Below are 24,179 nucleotides of genomic sequence, written 5' to 3' on the forward strand. Positions count from 1 at the left end.
TGCAATTGGGGCGCCCCCAGAGGTGACTAATGGGCAACGAGATGCCGTCCCAGAGCCAGGCAGAAGCAGTACTGGGTTCATTTTCTTTGCTTCTCAAACCATCAGACCTTGCTCTGCTCTAAGAGCAGAAACACTCCTTTGCCAAAGCACTGAGGTCAATTCTGATGTTTTCAGTGCCGATAAAACAGCTCAACGGAAACGCACATCTCATGCAGCTCAGCAGTCTGGCGCCCAAAAGCCCAGGGACTGTGCTTCTCAGTCCCCGCAACCACTTGTTCCCACTGTGAGACAAGAATGCCAAGGCTTGAGGGTTAGGAACCCCTTCAGAGACAAACAGCCGGTCAACGACTTGCCTAACTTCTTGTCAGTATTTTTTCCCCACCACGAAATTAGCAACAACAGAACTTAAAGAAAAAATTAAAAGCCTTTTAAAATTTATTTTTCCAATCCTAAGGAAAGAAAATTAATTTTTCTGCAGGTAGCCAACCATTTTCAAACTTCACGTTGCATACACGTCACTGAATTCATTCACTGACTATTTAGACAGCCAACAAACATAAAATAAACACCTCAGATGTCCCTGAATTACAAACCGTTTTCTCAATTGTAGGCTAAATGTCAAATTTCTCTTGCTCTTTCCATCTTGGGAGGAACTATTTCCTTTTGAAAAATTTCATCTCTGACTAATTTCCCCAATGAGATACATGAGAACCCCTCAAAAATCTAGTTGATTTGATCTTACATTATTTAAATTTGGCTTTAGCTTAGAATTATTCAATAAATGGTATAGAAGGCATGAAAGCGAAGATCCTCAGGCCTGTGATTCACAGATCTATCTTGATACCTATTCCAAGCAGGTAGTCATTCCCTGCCATGGATTTTGACCAACTATTTCCTATATGCGGTAACTAAGTAACATCGTTTTCAAAGCAGTCGTTTCCTGCTGTATTTCCAACTCTCAGGAAAATTTTCAAACTGTGAGTAAAGAAACAGAAACAGAGAGGTAAAAGTAATGTTCCCCTTGGACAGCTACCAAGTGGCTGATTCTGCATTTGGGCTTAGCCATTCAAGATCCAGGGCATGTGTTCTTAGCCCTACATGACATAAGCCAAAGGAAACTTGTCTACCTTCCTGAGCCTCTGTTTGCCTAATTCTAATTGTGGTCAAGTCTGACAATAACTCTTAATGTGGTTAAAGAGTACACAGAGCAAATGTCTCACAAGTTAAGGTTTCTGGTGGTGGTGCTAATGAAAGTGACACAGTACCAACAACTAAGCAGAGGAGGGTCTGACGCCTAGCCTTCGTTCTTACCATCAATCAACTTGGCAGTGATGTTGATAAACTCGCCCCTTTAAAATGCTTTATGATGGGTGTGTTAACTTACTTTAAAAATAAATAAATAGGGCTTCCCCGGTGGCGCAGTGGTTGAGAGTCCGCCTGCCGATGCAGGGGACACGGGTTCATGCCCCGGTCCGGGAGGATCCCACATGCCATGGAGCGGCTGGGCCCATTAGCCATGGCCGCTGACCCTATGCGTCCAGAGCCTGTGCTCTGCAATGGGAGAGGCCACGGCGGTGAGAGGCCCGCGTACCGCAAAATAAATAAATAAATAAATAAATAAATAAATAAATAAATAAATAAAACAAAATGCTCTATAAATTATTGAGTTCTTTTCTTAAATAGTCTTAGGTTACTTACTATGCGTAACTTTTAATTTTAAAAAGTGTTTATTTATTAAAACAACTCTCCTGGCCCAACCCAAACAGAACTATCTACACAAGCATTTTAAAATAACTAAACCAAAAACTCTCTATCATATATCAAATGGTCCATACTGAACTGAAAGCAGGTAAAGAAAGGTTGGCACATATGAAAACTACAACCCTCAGGAACTGTTCAGTAGGCTGCACCACTGCAGGAAGACCTGCCCACTCCTGTTCCCTGGGTCCTGCTCACTCTGCGTTCAGCCGTGGGTGTCTGCACAAGCGTCTCTCCCTTCCTAAACCGTAAGCTCCTTGAGGGTGGTGACCCTGTCTTCACTGTCACGTATGTTAACAATGGGGCTCAGCACAATGACTTTCAAAATAAGTGCCTTCAATGAACGTTTATGAGATGAATGATAAGTCACACCTGAAATAAACATTCTTTGGTGTTTGCCTTCGTTCTACCAGGAAACCTGTTTTAACCCTAAACTTGAGGGTTAATTCAGAAACTGCTACAACAACAGGTATCTTCTTCTGATAGTGAAATGAAATAAAATGTTTTTTCCTGGTTACTGTACCATCCTACAAGAGTCAAAAGAGTATCTTCTCTTCTGAAATAAATTATAAAAAATGAGCCAAGCTAATGCTGGAAAGCATTTTCTTGGAATCAAAATGGTTAATGTGCTTTATATATAAAAACCTCTTATAAATGAAGAAAGGTATGATCAAGTGATTCACATAAACATGTAAAAACACGTATTTAATCTGAAATCTGCATAGACTTATTTCTATAAACTATTTAATTCTACATAACCTAAAAAAATAGATTATGAATAAATACGCATTTTTAACAGGGTTTCATTTAGCATTGTTTCAAACAAGTAAAAACAAAAAAATAACACCCATAATTGAGGATAAAATCAATAAACTGAAATACTCTTATAACTGGATGGTATCCAGCCGTGACAATTGATGATACAGACCTTTACTTATTCACATTGAAAGATGAGCAACAATATCTTTTTAATGAAAAAGTTATAATAAAATAATAACCTTATGAACCACCTTATAAAAGTACTTGTATTATAGGTACAGTGGAGAAAGAACATCTTAAAAAAATATATAAATGAAACCATTATATCTGAGTGACAAATACAGGCAGTTTTATTTTTTTCTATTCTTTAATGAGTTTTCCCCTGACTTTTTAAAAACAATATTACTTTAAAACGACAACAAAAATCTCCTTTTGAGAGAAAGAAAATTGTTTCTAATAATTATTTTCTTAACAAAAAAAGTTTCTTCATTTTTTTAAGGAAACCCACTGTTGCAACTTCTCAGGAATGATCACAATTCCAGTTAATCCTAAACTAATTTCTTTTACTTAACCTAACATCACGATACCACAAAAATCACCACAAACAGCTCCTAGAAACGAAGCACAAACCACATTTTAATTGCTTATTGTGCAAAGAACACTCTTTGGCAGTAGATTTTCGCCTGTAAATACTCAGTTCTTATGGAAGGAGACAACATCATTCACCAAAGTGATTCCAAGATTTACAAAACCTTTGGCCACACAGCTGTTTGATTAAGCTATTTAGTCCTTAAGACTTGAGGACACTGGGACCCTAGAAGTGAGCAATAGGAATTCCTATACAAGTCAGACATTTGTCACCTAAGAAACAAACATTTCCTGGGAATTTTCAAGAACACATTGAGCAATCACATGGTTATGTGCTGAATGAACCAGAAGACAAATTTCAAGTATTCTTAGAGCTTGCTAATCAAGCCACCACTAAAGCTGAACCGTTTACATTGTTTAATAAAACACAAGCATAACAGACACTTTTAATCCTCAAAGTGATTTATCGACATTGACTAAGGATTATTCTTTAGGGGGGGAACTAGTTTATAAAACGGGTCCCAGTTCCTAAATCAAGGCTATCTGACTTTGAATCCAAGTTCTACCGCTTACTAAGCTTTGGAACTATAGCAATCAATATAACCTCTCTGTGCCTCAGTTTCTTGAATGCAAAGATGGGAAGACTAGGTAGTGTTCACTTCATAGTGTTACACTGAGTATTTAATAAGAAAAATGCAGGTAAAGTGAACTCATTAAATATTACATGCTAGTATATTAATACTATTCCTCTCCTCACCTATAGGCAATATGCAGTTCTGTTTTTCATAACCACACAGAGGCTTCTAATCAAGGTCCAGGCAGTTCCAGAGGTAAGTGATTTTGTAAGGCACAAAAAATTAAATAAATTAGATAAATTATGGACCGAAATGATGTCCATAATGTAAAATGTTTGGTTGCAGATACTGGTTAATTTTTTGTTTTCTTAACATAAAAGAGAAAACACAGGATAGTCCTTAAGCCAAACTCATGTATGTCTGTCCTAAAACTTGCTCCTCTTTCTAAATTCATTATTTCCACTAATACTGCCCCCTCATCATCAGGCTAGAACTTTCACCATCTTTTTTGCATCTCCCCTAATTTTCCCTCCCTTCGCTACATCTAACTTGTAATTTGCTCTTTCTAAGTTCATTATTTCCACTAATACTGCCCCCTCATCATCAGGCTAGTACTTCCACCACCTTTTTTGCATCTCCCCCGATTTCCCCTCACTTCGCTGCATCTAACTTGTTGCCTTTGAACTCTGTGTTCTCTATTAGCACCACAGCTATTACTACCAAACATAATGTTAAAGACATTTATAATTCCATATACTATTTTATTTTATGCTTGCAAATACCATATAGATTAAGAATCATTTACATCTTCCTGATGAGAAATTCACTGATTCAACAATCATCTAGCATCTTCTGAGTACCAGTGGCAGTGATGGCAATGAAAACTGAAGTTGCAGAAAGCACCCTGCAGTGAGAGTCAAGGCCTGGTCCAAGCATGGTACCACTACTTACTAGCTGTATATCCTGGCAAATTAACTACTTTATCTGACCAAGCATTTCTTGGTCTGGTCTTACAGTGGTCCTTAACCACTTCCATGGCCCCTATGCCTCAGTTGCTCAAACCTCCTCATGCCTCAGTCTTCTCATCTGTAAAATGGGGATACTGGGGATATCACTGGGTTATTGTGAGGATTAAATGAGCTAATATACATAAAGTGCTCAGAACAGGTCCTGGCACTTACTAAATACTCAAAACTAATAGCTAATTCTATCCCATGGATTATACTTAATGCTCAGATAATTTCTAAGCTCAATTCAGGTCTGTGATTCTGTATTAGCTTATATTTTATTAAAGTGTCTCCATTTAAATATAGATTGATATCTGGTGTCACTGCCCTATGTTAATGAATTTTAAAATTTTCTGCTCTATTTATTCCACAAATATCCGTGGAGTAACCTGCTCTATGCCAGGTAGTATAACAGGCTGTGAGCAACAGAGATGAGTAAGACAAGCTCCTTATCCTAAAGGAACTAACAGTGAGACAGAAAGACACGGAGACAACCAATGATTATAAGATGTGGTAACGGTTATGAAGAAGGTCCTGTGGGAACCCACAGCAGAGAGCACTTAGTCTTAACTGGTAGTGCAATCAGAACTTCATGAGGTACCATTTAGCCTGGATCTTTCAGGAGGAACAAGACTGTGCTGGCAGGGAAGAGGGAGCAGGGCATTTCAGGGAGACCAAGCTGTAATTACCTGAAGACAGGGATTTGGGAAAGCGTTTAGGATGCAGGTCTGGAAATGTCACTGAATCGTAAGCTGCAGGGTCTGGTGGTAAGGAGGCAAGGCTTGCAAGGTGGATGATTCCAGATTGCATAAAGCTTTGAAAATAATGCCAAAGAATGTGGGTTATGGGAAACCCCCTGAGGTCTGACTAGAAGTGAGCAGGGTGCCAGTGGTCTCCATGAGGCATAGCGCTGAACTGAGCTGAGTGGAGAGAAAGTAAGCTTTGGGGCCAAAGTGCCTGACTGCTTTCTAGGTGTGCGAGTCACTTGGGATATCTAAGCCCAAGTGAATTAAATTATTGAATGTCTACTTGATCAGTGTTTTTTCAAACCTTACTGTAGGTAAGAATCGCTAAAGTACCTGGTTAAAAGTGTACGTGGTACGTGTTATGTCCTGCTTGTCGCTTCTGGTTCAGGACATTTGCAGAAGGACCTACATATTTGCCTTTTGAATAAGAATACCAGTAAATTCGGATGCAGTTGGTCCGCCTTCCACAGACACTACTACTAATGCAGAGTGCCAGGTACTTTCATAAGTAGACGAGGTGGCAGTCTATGTTGCAGGTGAAGAAATCAAGGTCCAGAGAGGAGGTAGCTGGCTGCAGCCGGTCACTAGCAGACCCCGACATCTAGATCTTCAGACCCCAAACGCAGTGCTCCGCTGTAGCTCCCGTCGTGTACGCACGCGCGTCTCACCACTGTCCCGGCTCTCGGTCTGATCAGGGATTATGACTAAGGAGATAAACACACTCTCCTTCGCCCCTCCTCCCTAGCCTGGCAGCGGCTGCAGCCTTTGTCTCTCCCACCCCCTCACTCACTTTCCACAAAGGAAAGCGACTCATCTCTGGTGATCTGGAGAAAGAACTGGGCAAGGACGGTCTGACCCTTTGTTCTCCCTCTTGGGGCCAGCTTGCGTGGGTTTGTTCTCGTCTCCAGTTCTATAGGACGTAAGCTCCCTGCCCCTGTTAGGGAGGCCTGTGACTTAGTGGTGTGTTCCATCTGGGCAAGTCAAAGGAAGTCCAAATTCGTGTCACGGTTCAAGCCACGTTCTCCAATCCAGCCTTATTAATAATGAAGTTGACATTCTGCTCCCCGTCTGTCCAGCTTCTTGTCTATTGCTGGACTGACTCTTGACTAGGAGAAGGCATGACACCAACCATAACCAAATATGAATGTAGTCAAGTGATACTTCTAAATACTGACTTCAAATGTTTTTTTAAGGTTAAATTGCAATGTTGGGTTACCCCCAAATTAAAAAGGTGCATTCATTGCCTTTGACTCTACAATTCCACTTCTAGCAATTCATTCCAAGGAAACAGAATTTGCGCAAAGATGTAGTTAGAAAATATGCATTGCATCACAATGTTGCTTAAGATAGAGGAAAAAAAAGTGACACCACCTAAATGTCTTACCAACAAAACTGATTAAATAAATTAGGCAATAAATCAGGCATTAAAAATGATGTTACAGAAGATATCCACTGTATACTGGTGGGAAAAAAGCAAGTACAAAATGGTATATTATGTTTCCATTACCATGCATGTATAACATATACTTACGTGTGTTTATGTGTATTTCTAAATGTGCGTAGGAAGAGGTCTAAAATGCTGCATGGCGAGTTTCGAGATCATCTCTGACGGCAGGACCCTAAGAATTTAATATTTGCTATTCCTTTTGCTCATCTGAGTTTTCTAGTGTATTGCTTTTTAAATGAAAGTATTTTCTTTTTATTTTCATAAAAAATAGATAAGCATTACTGAAAAGAAGTTGCCAACAAAATCTTCAAAATAATAACTTTTTGCTTTACATTTAATCAACATTATGATTCATTTAATAAGTGTTTTATGTTCTGAAAGGCAAATTTGGTCATTTTTTATGAAAATAAACAAGTCTTCAGACCTTAAGAAGGGAAGGGCAGTGACTCTGTCACTTACTAAACTGAAGCAGGTTCCTGCTGCCCCTGAGGATGGGCCCTTCTTTTCAGCATGGAGATTACTACACCCAACCACAGTTTCCATTCGCGTAAATTGCCTAGCACAGCACCTGGCGCATGACAGTAGTTAAAAAAGAAAAAAAAAAAGTTAATTGTTTTCCCTTTCAAAAGAATTTCTTGAGTTTTAATTTTAAACTTTTAACATATACCAAAAAAAAAAAAAAAAAAAGAGTAAAAACCAATTCAAGCAATGTCTGGGAGACTTGATTCTTTTCCTAACCCTGCCAGATACTTAACTGGTTAGCCCATTTGTAGTAAACGGTAAACAGTTTTTACTTTGGTACTCCTGGTTTTGTTTCAGACTTTAAAAAATCTTAAGTATTGGGGTCTAAGACAATGTTTAACACACTTGAGATAAGACCACAATACCTTTTTCCTTTGGTCCAAGTCATATGAACTAGTGTGCCAAGATGATACGTGTCCATAATTATTACAAGGTATAATACATGATGTTTAAAACTGAAGAAGTCTACCAAGAAAGCTAACTCCACACTGAAATATATTTAACATTCACTGAGTTTTACTGAAAGAAAAAGAAAAGTCTTGAAAGGATGAAAGCTGTAATTTTCCAACGAGACTAGAAAAACACTGATTTCTCTCTGCTGCCTGGCCAACATATCCCCCCTTGGACCTGATTTTTTTTAGATGCCACGAAAGCTCGAAAGACTTAAGTCAGAAGAAAATTTGAAGGGGGAAAAGAATAACTCTCCTATCGTCCTCTACATTCACGCGGCTCTTAAATCTCCTCTCTATATAATGTTTGCAGTGGAGAAAAGAAACCCAGCTGCTAAAGGATTAAGGAAAAAAAGGTTTCCTAAATAAAAATCAATTACTACCCCCATCCAAGGAGTTAAGTTATCTGTCAATTTCATATCAAATGTTAGAAGGATATGAGATTTTTAAACAAATCTTAAATTTAGAAATCCATTCCCTCACACATCTCATTCCCTTAGTAGAAGAAAATCAGGTGCTCTCCTAACAGCTGCGAGAGAAAAAAGAGCCCAAGAGGAGAAAGCTGTCTCTGTAAAGAATATAATGACAATTCCCAAAACTTTTATTTTATGCTAATATTTTCTAAAAGTTAATGTAAGGCCTTGACCCAGTGTCCAATTTCCAGGCCTGCATGGGGCCATGGTAAGAACCAAAAATGTCTCCCCTTTCTCAGGAGCTTCTTGGATACAGTCAAACACCTCTTGTGACAGAATTCCTACCAGGTGGGCATGAGGGCGTACGCCATCTGAGACTTCTGCTTTGCTCCCATAGCTAAAAAACCAAATGCTTTCACAGGCTTTGTGCCATCTGAACTGTACATCCACCATATAAGGTAGGCAACCAGATATTAACATGCCTCACGATAAACAAGGAAACAAACTCTGATAGAGGTCAGGTACCTTCCCAAGGCTTTGGGGGAGAGTGATGGACGTGGGTCTAGACCCCAGACCTTTTGATATCTTGCCTAGGACTTCCCTCCTCCACAGGCCCAGGCTTCACAGGAGGATCCCTACCTCTGCCTGATACAGACTCAAAAGTTCTGCTCTCCACATTGCTGAAGAATATAATCAATTTACAACACACACTGGCCTAGAAGAGTCAGCGCTGATGCTACCATACGTATTTAAAAAGAACATGCAGAATTTTTTAATATCTCAAAATACCTCAAGTGTTACTGAAAAAAGAAATGTCCTTTCTACCTGGGAAAGAATAAAAATGAATTGAGAAGCATTAACCGTACGATACAGAAACAAAATTGAAGATGGTTTGCTTCTTTATTATTTTATTTCCATCTCAAGCACCCTTCTGAAAAAAGCGTTTCTATCACCTCTTCTTCTTCAATCAGGTTTCTAGGACATAAGTAAGAGATAAGTACTTCTTATGATCAGTCCTCAAATGAGGACCAAATCCCATTCTTTTTCACTCTAGCAGCGAGCTCTCCAGCTGACTGTTTTCAGCTGTTACTCGGAAACAACATTCTGAAGGACTCTGACTTCCTCATTAAAGACAATGGTCTAATGCTCTTTTTTCTTTCCCACTGAAGCAACAAATCAGAGAAAACGTAAAATAATAAAATACTAAGGATTTATTTAGCAGACACTTTCAGATTTTGCTTTTCATATAGCGTTTGGTTGAATAAAGACAGATCCTTTGGAAATATCCCCAGAAATACATGAAAAGTTTCTACAACATTATTTATTCAGCAAATCTACTGAAGTGTCTATCCTGTGCTAGGCTACTCATGACATATAACTATCTCCTAGTTCATCAGTCGTCCCCGATCAACTATCATTCACAGTTAATAGGCTTTATTGCAAAACTTTTCAGGATTTAAAAAAAAAAGGATTTATAAAAATATTTTTCTGTGTCAGCTTTTAACAGTTTTGGTAACTGTTTCATTCAGCTGACAATAATAAGAGAAAATTAAAACTACACTAGAGCCATCCCTCTTTTTACGTTATCGTACCTTCCCTTTGTCCACCCCTCATTCAACCTTTCTCTATATTGAGTAAAGTAGTAACAGGCTTCCTTTTTAAAGCGAACATAACAGCAACAGTAAATTACCATGACTAAGATCAAAACTTGATTCTGCAGAACTGTCACCAAGTTCCATACAGTATTGTACGTGGGCATAGCTAGAAACAACGGTCAATAATCAAAAGGTTTTTTTAGAGTCTACTTGCCTCCGGTTAGCTGCAAAATTACAATTCATTTCTAGACCCTCTGTGATGCAACATCTCTGCCAGTCATACTTCTCCTACAGACGCGGGAAAGAGGACAGGTAACCTAAACTCTTGTTCGCGCTGTAATGCCCTTGCAGTTTTCCCTGTACGGATTGAAGGCAAGCAAGTAACGTTCTTCAGTGAGCTTTATACTGATCTACATATAGCAAGTGGATAATTTCAGCAGGCTTAGAGATTTGGCTAGAATGGGTATTGTGTATAAATGTACTGCTTTACAGAGACTTTACAGTCCTCTGAACAGCCTCTGATAATAGTCTGCAAATAGTCCCAGCTAGATTGGCTAGATTATCAGAAGCTGGGAGTTAGCAATCCCTGTTCCCTATCCATCCTCTGCTCAACTCCTGACTCTCCTTTTTGGTGCATTCAATCTCTCCCCTTGCTCATCTTTGTTGTTGGTCTCCAGGCCATTTTCGGGCTTTGTGCCTCCAAATCTTATAGACTGATAATTTATACGCTTAAAGTGACTTCAAAGCTTACAGCAGAGTCTACAGTTCCTACAGGAACTTCACGAGGTCACAATTAATATTTAAAAAGTGATCACCAATCTAAAATATATTTTAAAAATTATTTAAATAAAGTCCAATGGCTGCCTTTTCCAAATGAGTAAGGACCTGCTGGGACAGCACAAAGCAGTACTAAGTCCCTTGATTGCCACAGTATTAGCTTTCTACAGACTGGCTCAGTTTGGCATAATGACTGAAGTAATAACTTTAAAGATACAAAGTTTAAATGAATACCCTCTTTTTAAAAAACTTCAGTCCCATGACAGTGGCACCTATATAATGCTGAGCTCTACCTTTGCCTGGGAATAAAACATATGTGCCTTTCTGCCCGCCCATGGACAGTGCTGACACATTTTCTCTTTAAACTTCAAGTTTATCTTGAAATCACAGGGAAACCAGTTTTATAAAATTCCGATTTTGTCTATAATACGTAAACAAGGAACGAGGGGAGTCAGAGAGGAATGGAATGGTCTAACTGCTTAAAAAAATGTCAGTCACATAAACCACAAACAGTTCTGCCTAAAGAACTAACAGGATTAGTTAAAAACAAAACAAGACTCAAAAAGTTGCAAAAATTTCTCAGTTGATACTGTGGAAGAATACTTGTGAGGTAACAAGTTCGAGTCCAGATAGACCCATTTATGAGGCCCTTACTCTGTCCTGTTGGAATTACAAGAGTCAGTCTGCAAGACAGAAATGGATCAAAACAGTTGGGTTGATGAGAGCCAAGTCCAGGACCTGTAAGGGGGCAGGGGAAGGGGGTATTTCAAAGAGCAAGATTTTCTGCAGGTTGGCTTAATGGTCTTGTTGTAATGAAACTGGGTTGTTCTCATATCTTTATGAATGAACAAGAAATTTCTAGGGTCATTTCAGAAAAATCTATCAACGAAGGATCACACTTGTGCAGTACCAGTCATGCAAGGGCAGTATTAGCTCCCGAAGGGTCACAGGTAGCATGGGCTCCCAGGACACTTGAATTAGCATGCCATTCGGTCATAAGATTTCTAAATTATCTGAAGGGGAAATGGCAATCACTCCCAGTTATTCTGACTGTGGTCCTTTCCCAACTTTGTAGCAGTACAATTAAGATGAATCAAACAAGGATTTCCCCGGCAGTCCAGTGGTCAACACTCTGCACTCCCAATTCAAGGGGTGCAGGTTCGATCCCTGGTTGGGGAAGTAAGATTCCACATGCCATGTGGTGTGGCAAAAAATAAATAAATAAAAGATGAATCAGACAGAAGAGTTTGGGGCCCTGAGGAACTTTCCCACACATTCTCCTGACATCACAGTCAAATCTGAGATAGAATATACTTTCTAAAACTTAACTTCTCCTGAACTTGAGGTAAAAGGAAAATTTAATATACTTAGCTTCAAAAAGTACACAACTTAGATTAGAAAATTTAAAATAATTTATTAGTAAGTCAAATGAAGTAGCTCCTTGCAGTAAAGTGAAAAAACACTTAAAATTTTTGCTCAAAACATAAGCTATAGTCTCCCTGTACCCTTGAATTAAGAAGCCATAGTCTCCCTATTGATTATTGTTTCTGTGATTATTTTCACAGCCAAGTAGCAGTGTGATGGACAGCTGGATAAGTGTAAGCTTACTGATTAGACATGTCCACCTACTTCCTTAATTCCAGATGTGAACAATGGCAAAAATCTAATTTTAACTGTAAGCAAATACAAACATGGGCGGGGGAGGTTAAGACAAAGTTATAATAGGTAAATTCTGTTCATCAAAAATCAAAACGTTGATTCCCTTCAGGTAAAAACCATACAATAGAACTGAGTTGCTCAAAATAACAACAACAAAAAAAAAAACCCTGAAACATTTTAATAGCAATGTCTACTAAAAATAAGAAAGATGAAATTCAAACAGAAACATCTTCCTTTCCCACCTAAAAATCCATCCTCAGATCACAAAGAAACAAACGATGCAGTCTGCAGTACTATCCTGGCCAGGTGTTACTGTGGTTGGTGTGACCCGAGCTGCAACGTTTGCTGACGCTTCCTGAGCTAAGTCTGCTGCTTTTCCCTTGAGCAGCTAAAGAGAAATGAGATGTTTCTCTTCAGAGAGAGGTGCTAAACATTTGGGTTGCATGAGGGACAAATGGAAGTTTGACACCTAAGATGAATAACCACAGTGCATGAGGCCAATGGGAACTTTCACTATGTAACGCCAGCCGAGCTCACTGTCACACAGTATTCAGGCACACAAGTGCCAGGACCCAGCGCAGGAGGCAAAGAACTATTTTTTCCTTTTAATACGTTACCATTGGCCTCCAAGGATTTTCATAAATAAGACTCGGAGAAAGTCTTCGGAGTATGCTTTTAATAAACTCTCCAGGGCCCTTGCTCTGAAATATTTCAAAGGCTCCTGCATCCTCTCACACTCGATGAAGGCGACCACCTCAAGCCAAGGTTTACTGTGCTTTAAGAACTCATGACACCAAAAGTGTCATTATTACAGGTGCTTTCTTGCTAGGCCCAATTTATCTGAACCAAGAAGTCTTATTTAAAATTCTATGAAACACCCTCACAAGATTTCTGGTATAGACACACCTCTAAGAATTTCTGTCCTAGAAGGATGTAATTAGCCGATTAAAATTTCCCTTCAGATGGAAAAAAAGAAAAAAAGCTCGATTGGCAAAGGTGGTTCTCCTGTGTAGGTAATACTATATTTAGGCCATGGGTAAAAGCTGTGCGAGCATACATGGGCCAGTGTTTGCCTAAAAAAGAGCAGACACATAATAGAATTGTTCAAATGAGCCACCAGCAGAAACATTTCTGTGCGTGCCAGTTGGATCATCTGCAGTTACATGTGAACAGAAGTTTCTGTGTGGGGAAGGGCTGGTCAGGGCCCTCCCTCACCCCCAGATGTTTTTCTAATCCTAACACCTGAGGGCAGCAGATACAGTAAACAAGCAGTTGTTTGTAATGCAAATCCAAGTAACAGGGCTGACAGGGGACTGCTCCCAGGCAAAGCCCAAACCCAAATGGTCACCCTGCTCCTGACTCCTGACACCCTAGATGCAAACCTATCACTGTGGATGTCAGTTGCACAAACACTCAGTCCTACTAAGGACAGAGTTAAAGAGAAAGAGGCAGAAGTGTGGTTACGGGTAAAGAGGAGGGGCTGCCTTCCGGTTAAAGTGTTTTGGGTCTCAGACACACTAAAAACAGCTGTTAATTATTAAAAACCAAAGATTTCAACTCACTTCGGTCAGACCCTAAAAGAAAAAAATTGAACATTGTCTCGTGGTTAAACCTGAAAAGCTTCTCAAATTGTGCAAACTGCAGAATATCCCAAGAAAGGTGCCTAAAATAAATGTGTTCTAAAATGTAACAGAATAAAGCAACGCAGCAGATAGGAGGGTAAGGTAACTGTTTCCTGACCACACCCCTTTCCTCCACTCTACACCCACCAACATTTATTCTGGCCACAAATCTTTCCCAAACAATGAATGACTGTTCAATTCACTGACCTCAGAATTTTAATACATACACTAACAATAAATACTTTCCATTCTAACAATTTAAAATGATTAGTATACTGAGGGGGTAAAAATGCTGGTTTAAAGAGGAAGAGAAGCTTAATTTTCAGTATTCTTAGGAATAATTTATAAATATCAATAGACTTTAATTATACTGACTTTTTAAAAATTATTGCTTTGAAAGGAGAAGTGGCTAAAGAATAAATTCCACAAATACTTATTAAGCATTAACTGTGTACACAGCCTAAAAGTATAAGATTATTTTGGTAGCTATTTTCTATTGTTACCAAGTCAGAGACTGTAATTTGATTTGTTGTTCTAAAAAGGCTTCAGCAGAAATCTTCAATTATTCCCTATCTAAAACATAGTCTCCTCCCCCTCCCCTCCAAAACATCAACAAAAGAAAAACAGCCCAACTTTAAAATATCTGAATGTACGCATATTTAATTCAACAATATAAAGTCTCCTACAAATTTTAAGACTCAGAAGCATTTATTTGGGTGGTCTCTGAATGTTAAAAACCATATTTGCTTTTATTAGTTCATTCACCTTTTAGATAAGAGATTTATATGTACCACACACACATTTCTATCATTAAGTATTAGAAAAGCCTTTTAAAATGTGAAATCGCTCTTTCCTATAACAACCATCACAAGATTTCCAAGATCTCCATTTTATCTGCTATATGCAAATTAGAAAAATCTCATTCCCTACTTAAAAGGTCACATATCTTTTTGGAACTTGTGGGAAAAAATTATAACTTCTAAATTACAGTGCCCGCATAAAGTGGTTGTATTTCATAGATCTATCGCTTCAATAGTTGAGGGCCACAGGTAATCAAGATAACCATAAATACTCTTGTTTGTTGATGACTGATTAGGAGGTATTCCTCTCTCCTACTCTGTAGTATCTCATGGCTCCCAGATTCTGTCCACTGAGGTATCAGTGATAGTACTTGCCCCCAGATGTCTGTGACTGATTTTTTTTTTTTCACTTGGTGAAAGCACTGAGCTAATAAGGCAAAGACTACAGGTTCCATTTTATAATCCTAGATTGACTCGCGGGAGGGCCAGTTAGACTGAAACCCTCATCCTCAACACCCAAATATACATGTTTTTCATTGGGGTTTGGGTGGTTGAGGGAGAGTGAGGCCAGAAAGAAGGTATATATATTGACGGAGCAATAAAAACCCATCACTACCTACGAAGAGACAAATCTCAGGGAGAACTCCATCACCAGCACATTTCACATTCATGTACTACAGAGGTAACCCTTTAGCTGTTTTCTTACTATATAAATGAGGTCTCCATGTTATGCATAATGTGTAAAGCAGCTATAATGCCACTGGATTTTTAAAACTTGAAAGTTAACTGAACCCCGAGATAAAAAAGAACAATTTTCATTAGAATTATCTTCAAGTGATACTTTCTTAACAATTGACAATAACGCAAAAAATAGCTCATTCCTCCCCACCCCCAAACTGATTTTAAAGAAACGTTAGCTAACACAATAAAATGAGACACTGTTTTAAAAGCTGACGTAACATTTCCAATATTCAGCTCCAAATAAGCCAGAGGAGTTCTGATTCTACATAGCTTATGGGCAATGAAAGACATACAGCACTTAGTTAATTGAAAGATTAAATCAATTTCTCTCATCAGAGTAGAAAGCAAAATACTCATAAAATCATGAATTTGCTGATTTAAATTCAATGATTCCACGATAGCTCGTGATCTGTTTTTTATTATCTTAACCAATACCCCCAAAGCTAAAATTCCAAGTGCAAAACATCAAAAGTAGCAATATTGTATGTGAGGCAGCCATTCCTCATAGCAGGTCTTATTTAGCAACGACTGGTCACACATAATGAAAGCATTTCCAGTGTCTTTAAAAAAACAAACATTTTGCCAAAATACAAATTAATTTACACTTCTGAAATAATCTGCAACATCAGCATGTTACTCACTGTTCTCGGGATGGGCGGAGAAAGAGATCCATTGGACATGTATGGGTCATTATTCATGTTTGGCATCATTATGTACCCGGAATAACTCGAGTAAGAGGGTCCCTTGTTGTAGAGTCCTCCATCTGGATGCTTTCCTGAGAGAATGCAAGGAACAATCAAATGTGCTTTGACTTCCTTTTTATATCACTGTACTTTTCATTGAAAAGTTAATAGTACTGCTTCAAATCACACCTTACATAAGAGATTTGTTTACGAAGTATTGTAACTGGATTATTATGCTCTATTTTAGATTGACAGTATTTATTCCCTTAAATGGCTTAGCAGTGAACCAGATGTTTGAAAAACATGTGGTTCAATTTATTGCCACTACTGACTGGTTTGTTACTGGTGTTTTTACAAAAATAAGTGTTATCCATCTAACTTAATTTGTTCTAATACTAACAAACTGGACTAAGAAATACAGACACATGAAAGAAGACACAAAGCTGTAATATAAATATACTAGGCCATTCAGCTATACCCACACGTATGTATTTATACACTTGAAGTTATGCTCCATCTTACTGGCAAACTCAAAAATTCTACCTGTGCTTCTAGATTTCTGGAAAATTTCTAGATTTTTACTGAGGGAGCAAGCTGTATCTAGCATATGGGCAACTACCCAAATTTATGAAGGATTAACTACAGGAGACTTAATTTTATGTGCCATACTTACATCACTCTGGTAAAGAAATGTGTGTTTGTTCACTGTATACATTTCTTCTCTTTAATCTGTGTGACTACTTTGTAGCTCAGAAGGAAGCCTGATATTATAGTTCTCTTCTCTTCTTCCCCTAGCTGACATATTGTATATGCGAACACCTCATTCTGGTCAGGCCAATTGTAAGTAATTAAAGGAGAACAGAAATGTAGACTGTTCAACAAGGGAACCCTAAAGATTACAGATTCTTTTAAAGTCACATGGAGTTCTCCTTAAATCTTAAAAAATATGTAGAATTTTTACAGTTTTGAGCAAGAATCGGCAATGGGGAGAAAGTCTATCACGTTCCATATGCATAGTTCTTAATTTTAAGAATAACGTTTTATATTTTTACAAGTTAGAGTCTTCTTTACGGAGCCATATTTAGTCTGCGCATACAGTGCCTGCCTTCTCGCTATAACAAGAAACAGCAATTTCACAAATGAAAGCCCATTTGAAACTATTCTTGTTGGAAAATAAATTGGTGTAGACTGTCACTCTTTATAACAATGCAGGAAAAAATAGTAAAGATCTACAATTAGAACTTCAGGTAAAATGAGAAAACTAATTATAGACATTTCTCTTCCACAAAGAATCTGGAAGCCAACAGAAATTCAAAAGCCCCTAAATCATTCAGTTTTTAAATTATGTAACTATACATTAGTGATAAGCAATAAGTTTCCCGGGTTTTCTTTCCCATTTTGTTAAAACACAGGCACAGTCTTATCACATATGATTCGAGTTTCTTGGATGCAAACAAAAATAGCAAAACATACCTACATTCACAAATTGCACACGTTAAATGTTAAGGTTGGGAGAGATAGAATTAGCGTCTTACCGTCATCAGGGTGTTCTCTGGCCTTGTCGTGGTAGGAGTCCTGAGAGGTTTGTGCTTGTCTGGCCACCTAACAAGACGAATCCCCACCCCCAAAAGAAAGATCACTTTAGAGTTTGTGACAATAATGATATAAGTGTGTATCCACTGGTAACGCAAAAGAGGAGAATCAGGTGCAACTCAATCTACTTGTTTATTAATCTAAGAGGATAGGCTAAGGCTGAGTACTGGGAAATCTTTCTCTTTTCAACATGTGTTTTTGAAAATTATCTACCCAGGACTACCAGCTATAAATGATAATAACAACAGAAACAAACTTGCGAACAATCCATATGCTGTTCTGACCACTGTTTACTAAAACACAACAAGGCTACTTGGATACCTAATATGACAAGAATTTGAGTTAACGGCAGCGTTAATCATTTTGATGGCTTCTTCAACCACTGTTTACTTCAATCAGAGCTGATTAACAGTGGGCTGAAATATTTTGCAACTGAAAATGACATTTAACTAAAAACAAGTCCATCACTCACAAATGGAGATCTTAGGCAACTGTCCCAAACCAATCCCAGCAGGAGCTCTTCTCCTCATAAGCTACCATGGCTGGCTCAGTGCAAGCTTACGAGAGAAAAGTAAACTGTTCTGTGGTTAAAGGGAGGAAAACTTGAAAATTGGGCTATAGACTTCTAAAAGGTAGCCCAGCTAATGTCAGTTTGGGTAACCATCATCCACCCAGACTCAACCACCTGCAAATCAGCGGTATTACCCCTTCACTGTCTTCCTTGGGTCTGCCCCATGCCCACTTACCACTGGTAAAGATTAACAGAGCCCTAATAGGAGCTCTGGACTTCAAATGCAGCACCCTTCTCCCCAAGGCAGAAACATTTAGAAAATGTGAAGTGCGTAGCAACTTTACTTATTGAAAAAGAAAGGACGAGGAAAAGGGGTAGAAATTTTAAAAGGCTGCTCTACAAATATGAGTTTGGCCTCGAATGTTTTGGATGTCATTTGGTTCCTCGGACATCTGTCCTCCCACTGGCCTCCTTCCCCCCATACACACAGTCACAAATCTTTTAAGTGGAGCTGGGTGTGCCCTGGCCACCCCTAGGTTCCCCCCTAATTGGCATATTGGGATGAAAGACTCAGGGTATGGAGAACACCCCTATGCTCCCCTTAGAACCCAGGCCCCCGGGCTTCCAAAATGCGTACTCACCCCTGCCATTGGGATAAAGAAGGCAACTCTGAGGTGTTCTTAAACTTACTGTTTAAAACCCAAAATGTCCCCGCCCCCAAACCACACGCTTTCTTTTTGGGGGCAGAAGGATGCCATTTAAGGAAAAAGAATATACCCTCCAAATTTCTTTGGAGGGAAAAAGCGTTGGTGAAATCATCTGAGTGTCAGGACTTTTCTACCGGATTTCCTCCAAAGAGTTTCCCAGTTGTTGAACAAGGGTGGCCAGTGGAGTGTCGGGTATCAGGGTCCATCCGCCCCCCCTCCCCCCACTTCTGAAGCTCTCCGCGAGGCCTGAAATAGCCCTTCCGCGAGGTCCTGCTCACTGGCTTTCTCTCGCCAGCACCCACGTGTCTCTATTTACTCTACTCGGGTTACCATCGCTATCGCCCGCAGCCGGCCAGGAGATCTGATAAAGCGCTTTCCACCCTCCCCTGAGTGAGTGCACCGGTTTCCGCTGCATCTCTCCGACTCGCCCTTCTTCTGCAAAGATTTAAAGGCCTGATTCGGGCCCAAACTAACCCCAAATATAAGCGTACTTTTTTTCTTTACGTGGCGATGATTGGAGCAAGCTAGTGTTGCGGGCGGTACTGCGAGCCCCCCCCGCCCTGGGGTGGCTCGGCTCGCCCACGGCTGCTGGCAGCCGGCCCCAGCGGCCCAAAGGACCCGCGCCCGAACCGCCCCCGCCGCCCGGGCGCGCGCCCCCTCGGCCGGCCGGCTCCGCAGCGGTTGGGACCGCCCCGCCTGTCCCCGGCCCACGCCCGCCTCCCCTTCCTCGGGCCTGTGCCTCTGCTCGCCTTTACCTAAGCCTTTGGTGGTTTAACGCACTTTTGCAGAGACATCTACCGAGAAAGATAGCGGGTGCACTCTGTTTTCCGTCCTACGGAAGAACTTCTCAGTAGTGTTGTTCAGACATACTCGCTTTAATCGCACTCCCTAAACCCCACTAAAAAGTCCGAAGGCCAAACATGATGGGTTAAGGGCAGGTTCTCCTGGCCGCAAACCAACGGTTTAAGTCACCAAACCCCAAAACTGATCCACTTGGAATGTTTCCCAGCACACCACACACACACACACACACACACACAAAGAAAGAAAGAACACTAACCAGGAGCCCAGCCACCCGCCCCCATCCCCCCACCCTGCAGACCTAATCGGGACCCTTCAGCCAAGGCTCTCCAGCGCCTTCCCTCCCTTCTTCCCTCTCTGCTCTTCCCCCGGACCCGCCACGCCTCTCAAACCTCGGGGCAGCAGCCCGCTCACCTCGTGGCCGTTGCTCGCCGGGATGATTTCGGATTCGTTAACCAAGGAAGACTTGATGTCGGCTAAGTCACCTTCCTCTTCAGGGTGACTGATCTCGGCGAAAATCTTCTCCTTCTGGGGATCGCCCTCGTCTTTGAAGGGGATCATCTCGTCCGTGGCGCAGAGTTCCGGGTCCCCCCCACCGCCGCCGCCTGCCCCGGAGAGTTGGGGCATCCCGACCACTCTGTAATCTCCGCTCCGCTGGGGGAGCACCCCAGGCGACAGCAGAAAAGAGAAGGGGTCAACGAAAAGGGGAGGAGGAGAAGGAGAATTGAAAGGATGCGTGAGGAAGGAGAGCAGGCGGAAGCCGGGCTGGAGAGCGCCGGGCTGGCGGCCGGCAGCCGGAGCTGCTGCAGCGGCGCCCGCGCCCCGGTGGCCGCCCGTGCCTTCCCACTCCGCAAAGACCTACGCCCGCGCCCGTCCCCGACGCCGAAAGACACAGGGATGCGAGGGCCGCAGCAGCTGGCGCCTCTGGGGGCGTCTGTGCTGCGCGCTAGCCTAGGCTGCCCGGGCGGCCGCCCCACGCCCCCAGCGTCTCCGGGGTCTGCGCGCGGAGGACGCCAGTTCCGGAGGAGTTTTGACTCTCCAAAGGCCAGTGGAGAGTCCGTCGGCGCGTCTCTACGCAAATCTCTCCACCTTTGCTTTCCCAGATGCCGATCTGGGAGTCTGTTTTCCAAGAAAAGAAGGGAGCTAGGCAAAACGGCTCCGTTTGTCCCAGTAGAGGCGGTGCAAAGAGAATCAGAAGATAACGAAATGTCCACTTCCTGGAGGATAAAAAAAAAAAAAGAGCCACCCGGATTGGAGATGTCCGTTTTAAAGCTTCTTATTTCCTTCCCTTTCGCTTCGGTTTTCCGTCTCCAGGAGCATTTAATCTGCCAGAGGAAAAGGTGGGGGCGTAGGAGGAGGGAAAGAGAAAGAGAAGAAGTTTGCCAAGAATAAAGTTTGTGTCGGCGAGTGCAGGGAGTCGGCAGTGGAGGGCACGGCTGGGTCTCGAGGAGTCACAGCAGGGGCCTCGGACCCAAAAGATTCTGCCGGGAGCGGGAGCCGACACACACACACATACACACACACACACACGCACACGCACACACACACACACACACACAAAACCCGATCCCTCTTTGTTCCCGTCTCGAGTTTCCTCAGTCTGGCTCGCTCGCTCTTTTGCTCGCCGCTCTCCACGCCTCCGCCGCACCGCTTGTCAAAGCAAAGAGCTTCACCCCTCGGGTTCGCCAGGCCCGGGGGAGGGGGACGCCCCGAGCTTGGCCGCGTGCGGGGCTGCGGGCGCGTCCCAGCTCCTCAGCCGGAGAGCGCGCAGCCTGGTCCCTCCTCCGCGCCCTGCCCCGCAGGTGAGCGGCAGCGCCTCCTCGCCGCTTCTCCTCCTCCCGCGCCTCGGCGGCGCTGAAAAGCTACCCTCTTGCGTCGCTTCTCCTCCCCTTCCCCTCCCCCGCCTCCAGCTCTCCTTGGCTGCCCGCTGGGGGGTGCGGAGGGGGGGAGGTGGGGGACGACGAGAAGGAGGAGGTGATTGAGGACTTTTTTTTTTTTCCCCCAGAGCCTGTAGGACGAGTCCTAGGTTTTGGGGTGTGTGTTTGTGTGTGTGTGTGTGTGCGCGCGCGCGCGCGCCTAGAGGAAAGATTCAGGCAACTTGGCGAGCGCAGGAAGGACCCGGCGCTTCTTGTAACCCACGAGAGAGACGCTTTGCCCGCGTGAAATTGACAAGAAACTCTGCCCCAACGGTTTAACTTCATCATCTAAGTGTCTCTTCCTTGTTCCCTTCCCACCCACCCCCCTCCTTCCTCTGCCAGTCTCTCCCCCACCTCCTTTCCTCCTCCCTCTCTCCCTCCCTTGCTCTACCAGTGGGAAGAAGATGAAAGAGAAGCCGCCGCAGCTGTGATCGACACCACATTGATAGATGCTCTGACAGAGGGGATGAGGCGGGAATCGGGGACACAGAGAAGGAAAAGGGGAAAACATAACACATTGCTCAACTAATAAGACAGAAAGGAAGCAAGAAGAACAAGAAAGAGTTGTGGCTTTCCTAAATACATTGTAAAAGGACAAGGGAACACATGCTGGCAAAAATAAAACCTCCAGGCTTACCGAGAAATATAGGAGGAGGAAGGAAAAACTGAAGACTGGATCTTAATTATCGTTTTTTAAGCAAGATCTTTTTCATTACATCCTTACCATGGGATGCTCACAGAGAGCTATGCTACAGGTCGCTCGTGGATTTTCGAAGATACATGCCACGATGTGTGGGAACCTCATAAAGAATGAAAAAACAACCCAAGTAGGGGGAAGAAAAGGCAAAAGGACCCAGGAGAGTGAAGCCAGTAGCAGGAGGGAGGACAGGGCAGTCTCTGGCACCTCGGACTGCGGGCTCAAAGAGACCCTTGAAGATGCAAATCCGAATCCAACCTCAAAAATTCCCCAGCCTCCACCGTCTCTTTGATGCATTTTGTACAAGGACAGGACTTTTAAGGAGATGCTTTGTGAAAGTTACAGTATAAACGAAGCTGAAGTTTGAAAACACATTACATTTTATTCCTTGGCTCTCAAACCCCCTCAGTTAAAAATCCAGGCAAAATTATTATACCCAATACAGTAGCCATCTGTAAAACCTCAGAACAGTAAACAAGAGGCAGGAAGAAACGTGTCTTCATCTCCCTCAAACTGAAAATAGGGAAAACATTACAGAATCAGACTTTAGCCGTACTACACAGGAATAGTCATGCAAAGATCCCTCTTCTTTTCCTAAGGGGGAATTTGCATGCTGCTAGACATCGTATAAGTAAGCCCTTAACAGTGCTCTAAATGAACACTCAAAACGTCACTTACTGATAATTACTTGATAGAGATGGGAATTCACTAGGAAGCAATTTTTAAAACTATCATTTAAAGGGTTCAATTGGTCACATAGAGCATGGCCAGTAGTCACACGATAAATTCTATCTGGGGGGTTGAGGTAAAAGTAAAGGGCTAGTGATGGGAGCCAGGAAGAGTAAAACATTAAATCCACTGTAAATAGCTGACAGTTCTATGCCTTAGAGGAAAAACAACAACAAAAAGAATAATCTGCTACAATGTGTAAGGCAATACTAAAAAGATGGGGAAAAACCCAATTTTATTTTTTGGGTCGGTAGCATTACGCAACTTCCCTTGAAGTTATGCACGAGTGTGAGTGTAATGTCTCAGAGATGTGAACACGTAGCTATGTCAGACATTTATACCCTCTGTTCTAAAAGAAATATGGGAAAACAAAGTAAAAAGCCCTCCCACAAATGCTCCAATTTGACCGATAGAAAAAGAACTGGAAAATGCAGTTTCACCAAAGCAGCCAGAGTAGACGTTCCTTTTCATCAAACTGTCGGGGGGCGGGGGGCACACAGAATGGCCAGAGGGTATTTTCTGGAAGCCAAAGAGAGATTAAATGACGACTCCTACATCCCCCACCCCCCGTTAAAGTGTTGCAACTAATTCGAATCCCATTTACTCCTTCATGTTAATTATCTGGACTCCCTGAGTCATTTGGAACTCAGCTCCCGGTGTCCTGGAGGTTAGGAGCTCGAGAAGATGGGAATTTGGGGAACAACAACTAGTGGGAACTGTTTACTAGAAGGGCCGAGGGTAGGTGGCTGCGTTCTCTATTTTGCGGCAAACATCTCTTCTGGAAACGTTGTTTCTAACGAAATCACCCAGCGCCTTACTGTCTGTGCGTGCTGTTTTCCCTCCCCGTGGCGTGCGGGGTGTGGGCTGATTGTCCTCAGCATTGCTGCAAATCTTCTGACGAGGTGCACTTAAAAGGAGCTTGACTAGAAGACATTCACTCAAGTTTTTTTTTTTTTTTTTTTTAAAGCTTTGTCTGGGAGGGAGATTGACATTTCCTCGTGAAGTCTGCCTCTCCCGGGGGGAAAAAGCTGGGAGACGCAGGAGGGGCGAAGTAACCCTGGGAAGATGTTCCTCCCTCCCTACA

The 24,179-nt window shown here is 41.9% G+C and overlaps 1 protein-coding gene across 3 annotated transcripts in view; it reads right to left on the minus strand.

Moving 5' to 3' along the window:
* Positions 1-20,380, minus strand: part of LEF1 (lymphoid enhancer binding factor 1) — a gene marked incomplete at both ends in the record, with an annotated part of 116,400 nt that extends 96,020 nt beyond the window's left edge. For all 3 annotated transcript variants that reach the window (XM_082653721.1, XM_082653722.1, XM_082653720.1), the window contains 3 exons: positions 16,100-16,233; positions 17,677-17,743; positions 20,168-20,380. In XM_082653721.1, the coding sequence (XP_082509847.1) occupies positions 16,100-16,233; positions 17,677-17,743; positions 20,168-20,380 (414 nt within the window). The remainder of the gene's footprint in view (positions 1-16,099; positions 16,234-17,676; positions 17,744-20,167) is intronic.
* Between the last annotated feature and the right edge of the window lie 3,799 nt (positions 20,381-24,179).

This window comes from Grampus griseus, assembly GCF_964374135.1.
Source record: "Grampus griseus genome assembly, chromosome: 4".
In the NCBI taxonomy this organism is placed as follows: domain Eukaryota; kingdom Metazoa; phylum Chordata; class Mammalia; order Artiodactyla; family Delphinidae; genus Grampus; species Grampus griseus.